The sequence below is a fragment of the Fukomys damarensis genome, unplaced genomic scaffold (genome assembly GCF_012274545.1).
Source record: "Fukomys damarensis isolate Sample0158 unplaced genomic scaffold, DMR_v1.0_HiC HiC_scaffold_4, whole genome shotgun sequence".
Lineage (NCBI taxonomy): Eukaryota > Metazoa > Chordata > Mammalia > Rodentia > Bathyergidae > Fukomys > Fukomys damarensis.
Window position 1 is genome coordinate 43710849 of NW_022900916.1, and position 8577 is coordinate 43719425.

The 8577-nt window shown below is 34.8% G+C and overlaps 1 protein-coding gene across 21 annotated transcripts in view; it reads left to right on the forward strand.

Annotated features, from left to right (window-relative positions):
- Cadps2 (calcium dependent secretion activator 2) overlaps nt 1-8577 on the forward strand; it is a 554060-nt gene that overhangs the window by 227210 nt on the left and 318273 nt on the right. For all 21 annotated transcript variants that reach the window (XM_033758047.1, XM_033758048.1, XM_033758050.1 and 18 more), the window contains exon 6: nt 4807-4928. In XM_033758047.1, coding sequence (XP_033613938.1) covers nt 4807-4928 — 122 coding nt within the window. The remainder of the gene's footprint in view (nt 1-4806; nt 4929-8577) is intronic.

An 8577-nucleotide genomic window follows, 5' to 3' on the forward strand; every position in this document is an offset into this window, starting at 1 on the left:
TGTGTTCCCCTAATCATCAGTTTCATCCCTTTTATATAAGTGTATGGAAACAAAAGCCACTGATATTCTCCTTAGTGCAGCTACTTGTTGGATGTGTTTCATAATTACATTTGTCCTTAGTCTATGTATGCAACTAATCTAGGTGCATATCCATAGGTTTTTACACCCCAAGGCAGACAGACAGACACACACACACACACGCACACACAGAAGTATCTTTAATATCTAGGAGAAAGATATAAGTGTGTAAGACATGTAAAAGATTATACCAAACTAATCAGAAATATCAGGTCTCAATCAACTTGAAGGTCAACATTTTTTTCTCACCATTTTTCTTCTGTAAGTAAATACTAGCAATGTCGCAGCTTAAATTTTATGTTCTCCCACAACTTTTTCTGAAGCTTGTGGCTCCTTCCTTATATTAATATATCCCTCCAGCCCCCTTGCTGGCTCCAAGTGCTGCTGGCTGTGTGTCCTTGGGAGGTAGAGTTTTAAATTTTTTTGTTGATTCTATTTTAGGATTAAAAGTTATTTCCGAATTGCTTAGTTGATGGTAGAAAAAGCAAATATTTTCTTTTTTTTGTTATGGAGTATTGTCCTGGTCTGCTTTTGCTCTGTTGACTCCATTCAACTTCAAGCTTGAGGATATGAGTATTGCCTCTCACTTTCTTAACTTACAGGTTAATAACCTTTTTGTAGATTGATAGATTAAAATTAGTGTCAGAGTAGAACTATGTGGCTTTAACTCAAGACTTTCATTCTGGATTCACCTAATGGCTCTGCCAAACGGCTTTACTACTGGGTTTCTTAGTCTCCTCAGCCGCATCACATAGAGATGTTTAATTTTATACTGCACAGTATATTACATGTGGGTTTTCCTAGTTATTTCCTGATACACCTCTTCTTACTGACTGATATAAAAGGTACTAACACATTTGAAATGTTTTATGCCAAAAAATCAGTCATTCAATTGCACTAAGAATTATTCTGACAAGAATTTAGCATTTAGCATTTAAATTGATGAAAAAATAAATTATAGAACATATAATTTTTACTGTGCATAAGCCCTCCAATATATGTAAATATTTGGAAAACATTTTCTCTTTTTTACTATTCAAAAGTCTTCATCAATTTTTTTTTTTTTTTTTTACCGGAGATAGAGCTTGGTATATTGCACTTATGAGACAGGCTGCGGAACCACTGAGCTAAGTCCCCAGCCCATCAATTATAACTTCCAGGGAATTCTGTTTTCTCTTATAAAAATATAAATACACCTTCAAGTTAATGTTTAAATGAATCTGTGACTTGTTTTTCTCTTTTTATTCTTAATATGTTAAGGAGGACTGTTCAGTTAACAATGTAATGATGTTAGAAGAATATAAGCTAAAACTTACCTTTGCCTGGTCTGACAAGCTTGAATATTTATAAAGCTGTTTGTACAGCCCCCTATTGCTGTGTCTAAGGAAGGTATTTTGCTGCTAGAGCTTAATATGGATCTGTCTTGAATGCCCATGGTATTTTATGTAGAAGTTATGTGTGCAGCCACCCAGTGAAATCGTATTAAGTGATGACTTTCTAGTGTGTAGCTGAAGGACTCCTGAGAGAAGAAACCACTAGTTTTGGAGCCCCTGGGCCTGTGACATTAGCCAAGTCTTCCTGTTAGAACCATGATTTCAGCTAAGAAAGCTGAATAATGATCAGTTAATCCAACTTAAAGCCCTAAACTTTCATTAGTTAGACTTAGAACTGGCCCAGTGGATAATAAGTCTTTGCTAAGAACTGAATTCTGTCTAAGGGATAAAAGTGCAGATTTGGAAAAACATTCTTTTAAACTTCTGCCAAACCTCCCATTCACTTACTGAGGTCAATTTTCGGTATAGCAGTTACTGTCTGATTCAGAGTTCAGTTATTTATTATATTTGTTGTTAACTGGCTGTTAGAGTGTATGCTGCAGAAAAGTAAATTTTCCCTTTTTTTCAGGGAGGGGGGCATTAACTGAGGTATGGAACTAACCTAAACCAGGCCTGGCATGGAATTTACTCAAAAACATTTATTAAAGACTTTATGATATAAAAAAACAGTTAGACATACAGGATTACATTTATGCCTTCCCATTCATAAAACTTTAGGAGAAATTAAACTATCTCCCAAAACTCTAAGTCATACAGTGATATGTTTAAGGTAATATTCAATTAAAACAAGAAACGTGTTTACCTATAAAGTTATGAGTCTGTATGCTGTATGGAGTGTATGTGGTGTGAATATAGTTGGATTGCCACAGTGAGTTTTTTCACTGACATTAGACTACCAGGCCCTTGGACTTCTCTGTTTCCAATTCTGTATTCCGTTTCCAATTTCATTACACTACCCATCAGCATTTTCTCCAAAACCCCACATATTTAATTGTTTCATGTAACTCTGGGGTCTGTGTATTTCTCAGCGTGGTTATCTAATGCCTCCCTTCTTTTTGATTCTAAGATGGCTCGGCCTGTTTTGTCTCTATTACATCAGCCACAGACATTGAGAAGAGTATCTATTGTAGATTCATTTTATTTTATGTGATTCAGTTTTCAAGTTTTGATGTGAATTGGTTGAAGCTGTTCCTTAAAATTAGGTCAGCTGATGGTCTGTGGAATTCTTTGCTGTCTTTTCACTAATGATTGAAACTAGCTGTGCTTATTTTTGTTCCTCTTGGCAGTCAGATCTGCAAATTTGTGTTGTTTTATTTATATACGTGGAGTCATCACAGAAGTTACATTTTTAAAAAAAAATAGTTCTGCAGGATAAAACCTTCCTGGTACAGATGGGAGTATTGTTTTGGGGAGCAGAATGCTGTTTGTTGCATGTTTTAAGAGGTTCTGTTTGCAGTAGCTTCTGGTAGAGGTGACAGAAATAATGTCAAACAGATGTTTCCTTTCTTCTCTTCTGCTCTTTGGCATTAAACATGCTGCAGAAGAAGCAGCACTGTGTGAACAGTTATCTGAAACATGAACCAATGCTGTTAAGATTTGTAGACCTACCTTATGGTATAAAATTCTGTTATTTTACATGTTTTAAGTGACAGTCAAAAACTATTATTATCAGTTGGAAAAATTAGTAGAGTTGAATTGTAAGTCAAAAAGAATCTGGCTTTAAATTGATATTATTTTTTGTCTGTTTCTGGTTTTAATAAAAGAACCAATATCAATGTTACTAACAAGAAACTAGATTCATTAAAATTACCTAACAACTTTTATTTTCCTTCCCTAATGAAGAACTTTTACTTCATCCCAATTTCGCTAGCCCTAGAGCAGCTTCTCAATGTCTTCTGATTTAAGGTGTGTGTGCGGGGGTCATTTAATAGAATAGAGCCTAGGGCCTTCACTCTGAGCTATGGGCTATATCTCTGGGCTCCTCCCACCCTGAGTTTTTATTTTATTTTTTTATTGTAAGACTAGGTCCCACTGAGTTAGCAAGGCTTGGCTCAAACCTGTGACTTCCCTGCCTTAGCTATCCAGGGTGTGGGGATTACAAGCATGCACCATTATGCTGACTGAAGTCCTTGAGTTTTTAAATATGTGTTTCACTGTGACGGAACAACAAAGCCCCAGTTGAGGAAGGAGGCATGTTGTGAGCTTGAACTTTTACATTTTAGTGATCAATTTTCCATAGATTTGATGAAAACAGAATACACTTTTGGATTTGCAGACATAATCCTTCTCTTTGTCCCAGACTTGAAATGTAAACAGTTTAAGGGGATTTGCTTCTTTCAGATCTTTTCAATCAAGAGTCCTATCACAATTCCATGTAAAATCTAATGACTTAAGGTGGATTTGCCTACTGTGGATGTTTCACGTAAATAGAATTGTAAGGTCTTACGATTAGCTTCTTTCATTTAGCATGTTTACATCTTGTAGCAGATGTCAAGATTTCATTCATGTGTATATTCCACACAGTGAGATCAATAATGAAGTTAATTTACATATTAAAGTGCCTTTGAATGCTTAAGATAGAAAATTTTGTAATACAAATTCTTATATAAAATTCAGAAAATATATATTATGTATAAATCCATTGAAAATATTGTTATAGCGTTTTAGAATTGATAGACTTTTAAACAAATATGAAAAAAGTGATTGAAAAAATATGTATTCCTCCAGGAGTTATAGATAAGGCACTATGAATTTTTCTACCCTTTTTCAGTGTCTTGTATTAAATTAACACATATGTTTAATGGATCAAAACATTATTTTTTCCTTAGCAAGTTGGTATTAAAAATGTTCAGTAGCAAATTACAGTTTTCATTTTGTTTTTATATTAAGGTATATAGTAGCCATAGAGAAAATTCTTTTTTAAATAGTAATAGTCACATAAAATTAGTGAATATAGAAAATGTCTGATATCACATATTGGTATCAGTGCACTGGTATGATATGACCATGCCTATCATAGTAAATACTGTCATCACTCCAGGGAACTAACTGTGTACTTGCATTATACTCATTGAATGTTTATTCTGCCTTATTTCATGTAGACTTTAATTTTTAAGACCTGAGGTTCACTTAATTTCACAACTCATATTCAGAGACTTTACCTTTCCTTTTATTGAGTAGCTATCAGAAAATATTTCATCAGAGCCCAGATTTCCCCAAAGAAGTTCTTTACTGTAGCTTCTGTAAATAGAGACAGATTATAAAAACATAAAATGCTAGTGATGTTACCATATAAATATATTTGTGGGTCTTCTTCATTAAATTCACACTGATATTTCTCTGTATGCTAAATGCTATCTACTTGACTGTTATTTTAAAATCATTTTATCTCCAGATTGTCATAATGGAAGTACAAGGTTTGAAGTCAGTCGCTCCCAATCGAATTGTTTACTGCACAATGGAGGTGGAAGGAGGAGAGAAACTGCAGACTGACCAGGCTGAAGCCTCAAGGCCACAGTAGGCTACTTGAAATAATACTTGGCTTTTTTCTAAAGGAATATGCTTCATTTACTTGCAGGATTTTGTGGTATTACATCCTGAAACTTTTATTTGGCCAGCTTTATCTAAACTTTGTTTAGAATCACTGTGCTCCTTTCTGAATAATGACATTAGAATTAGAACTGTGACCAAATCCTTGTGTAGTACAAACAGAAAAGCTAACATGCAGGTATGAACCTGTTAATAGAGTGTTTGTGAGTCATTTATAATGAAAATGTGTTAACATGTTATTTAAAAGATAAGCGTGAGGTCCTGTCTCAGTGACTGGAGTTGTATTCTAGCAGCTTTCCCATTTCTATACCACTGTTTGTGGCGTTGGACAGGTGGGTCCCTCAGTTCTGCATGATGACAAAATAGTTCAGTGCATAGATTGAGTCAGAGAACCAATAACGACTGCCATCCAGTAATTGAAGATGATCCAGTTGTTCATTGCTAACAGTTTAATGTTTCAAATCTGGGGAATGAGTTTAATTAAATTTGAAAGATGTTCTCTTTAACTGATTTGAATGTGGTAAATATCACAACCTCTGGTAGAAGTAACCCATTTGACCTGAGGTATTCAAATGCAAATTGCCTGCCCCTCTTGTGTACACTGCTCTTAGAAAACTGTTTTTTCTTCTATTTAGTCTGTATTTAAAATGTCTTACATTTTCACATTTACAGTTTTGCCCTCTCAGGGCATTGTAGGTAGCCTATACTTCAGGAAACCTCTATTGACCTCTGGCTAGCACTGGTTAGGCACTGAAGATAAATGAACAAGAAACTTGGATTTCTTTAGAGCAGACACTCTACAGGATATAGAGGCTTGTGTGTTACAACAGAGATGTCCGCAGAATATTGTGACATTGAGAAGAACCAAGTTAAAATTTCTTACCCTGCCTCACAAAGTCCTGCAGGTCTGACCCTTGCTGGTCTCTCTTGCTTTTCTCTCTGCCTGTGTTCTCCTTCATTTTTTCTTTGAGTTGCAGGAGATTTGCCTTTGAGAATCACAAACATCACTTCCTGAGGACAAACTTTCCATTTATCTATAATTTGCTTGCTGTCCATGTAGATTTGCCTTCTCGAGATATTTGACGTAAATAGAATCTTATGATCTTACGGTCTTGTGACCACTTCTTTCATTTAGCATGTTTATATCTCGTATCAGGTATCAAGACATTTTTATAACTGGATAACACTAAATATGTTCTTTGCACACTATGTGAAAACCAGATGGGCATTGGTACATGAATTATTTCAGATTTATTTCATTGACACATATCTATCCTGCTAATATCACACTGTTTTCTTACTGGTACATTTTAGTAACTTTTAACATCCAGAGTATAAGCTGGGCGTGGTGGTGCATACCTGTAATCCCTGCACTCTAGAGGCTGAGGCAGGAGGATCACTGTGAGTTTGAGATCAACCTAGGCTACATAGAGAGTTCCAGGTCAGTCTCAAATACATAGTGAGACCCTGTCTCAAAAACAAAACAAAAACAAACAAGTCCAAAGTACAAACCCTTCAATTACATCCTTTTTGCCCATAGTTTTGGCTCTTCTGAATTTCCATATAAATTTTAGCATCAGCTTATCAGTCTTTTGATTAGTGGATGCAGGTGTCTATCCATGTCTTTAGGTCTTTAATTTTTTTAAACAGTGTTATAGTTTTCAGGGTATGAATTTTGTACTTTTTTGTTATATGTATTCCTACTATTTTTCCCTTTTTAGATGCTACAGTAATTGAAGCTATTTTCTTAATTTTGTTCTTGGATCATTCATTCCAAATATATAGAAATACAGTATATTTTTGTGCATTGATCTTGCATACGGCAGCCTTAGTGAACTTTTTTATTCTAAGTTTTGAGTGGATTTTTCAGGCTTTCCCTATATACAAGAGAATATCATCCAAATGTAGTAGTAGTTGTATTTCTTCCTGGCCAAGCTGGATGCTTCTTTTGTTTTCTTGCCTAGCTGACCTCTAATATGGTATTGAATAGAAATTGTAGAAATAACATCATTGTGGTGTTCCTGATCATAGGAAATGAATGTATAGTCTTCAGAATTAATTATGATGCTAGATGATGGTTTATCCTAGAAGCCTTTATCAGGCTTACAGACTTATTAAATGCTTATTATAAGTTTACAAGGTTAGTAAATGTTTTTAATATATTGATAACTTTTGTCAAATGTTCTATATGCATCTAGAAAAATTATCTTTTTTTTATTCTATCCATATGGCCTATAATGTGGTCTTTTCAGGTTTTAAGCCAACCTTGTATCCCTCACACAATTCCTACTTGGTCATGAAACGTCATTATTTCTAGTTGTTACTAAATTTGATTTTCTATCATTCTGTTGAAGATTTTTGCCTCTGTGTTCATAGGAGATATTATTCTTTGATATCTCTGTATGATATATCTATCTTATATTTTGTATCTGGATATAGTGGCCTTGTAGAATGAGTTTGGATATGGTCTCTCTCTTCTTTTCTTTGGAAAAATATGGAGAATTTCTATTAGTTTTTCTTTAAATGATAGAATTCATTAATCTCTGTGTGCCTGAATTTTTTTTTGTAATTTTCTGATTTCTAATTGGATTGCACTCCTTGTTACAGATTGTTATACTGTCTTTCTTCAGTCTATTGCAGTATTTTATGACTTTTAGGAATTCAATTCAAATAGCTTTTCTAATTTATTGTCATAATTTTTGTTTGTTTTTGTTTTTTTGTGGTCCTGGGGATCAAACCCAGGCCCTTGAGTTTGCAAGTCAGGCACTGGAACCACTGAGCTAAATCCCCGGCCCCAGTTGTCATAATTTTTCATACTATTTATTTGTAATCTTTTTCTTACTATATGGTTGATACTAATGTTAATGTCCTCTCTTTCATTTTTAATTCTAGTTTGAATATTTTCTCCTATTGTATTCTGTTCATCTAAAGGATTGCCGTGTGTGTGTGTGTGTGTGTGTGTGTGTGTGTGTAACCAGAGATTGAACTCAGGATCTTATACTTGCTAGTAGTCATGGCACCATTGAACTACATCCCTGGCCCAGGATTGTTCTTTTTGTTTTGTTTTGTTTTTTATAAAATACATTTGGGATTTTTTTTAAATGAAAACGTTTATAAAACCGTTCATATCCCAGTGCACCCAACCTCATTGTGCTCTCTTCTTTCAGCCACATCCAGTCTTCATCGGCCTTCCGTTCTCATTGCCAGCTTCCTGGGATATGCTATAGGGTTGTGCACAGTTGGTGATATATTACAGCTCTGTTTTCTTGTGCCAGCCTATGCCCCAGCTTTGACATTTATCTTTAGCTAATTTTACAAGCTGGAAAGTAGCTTGATAGGTTACTAGTTTCTGACTGTAAGCTGGAAGCTTTATTTAATAGCCACTTACAAAACCATTTAGGCAGAAATTGGATATTAAGTCTTCACTATGACGGGGCACACAGAGCCATTTGATCAAGGCTGCTTCTTAAAATTCAGGAGAATTAGAATTCATATTATTTGGGCTGAAGGTGTTTCATTAACTACACACAAGACAGTATCCAAACTGCTGTGGGGTGGCTGGGAATCTAGTGTTTTCTTTGGCAAGAAAGGGATTAGTCTTTTTTTTTTTTTTTTT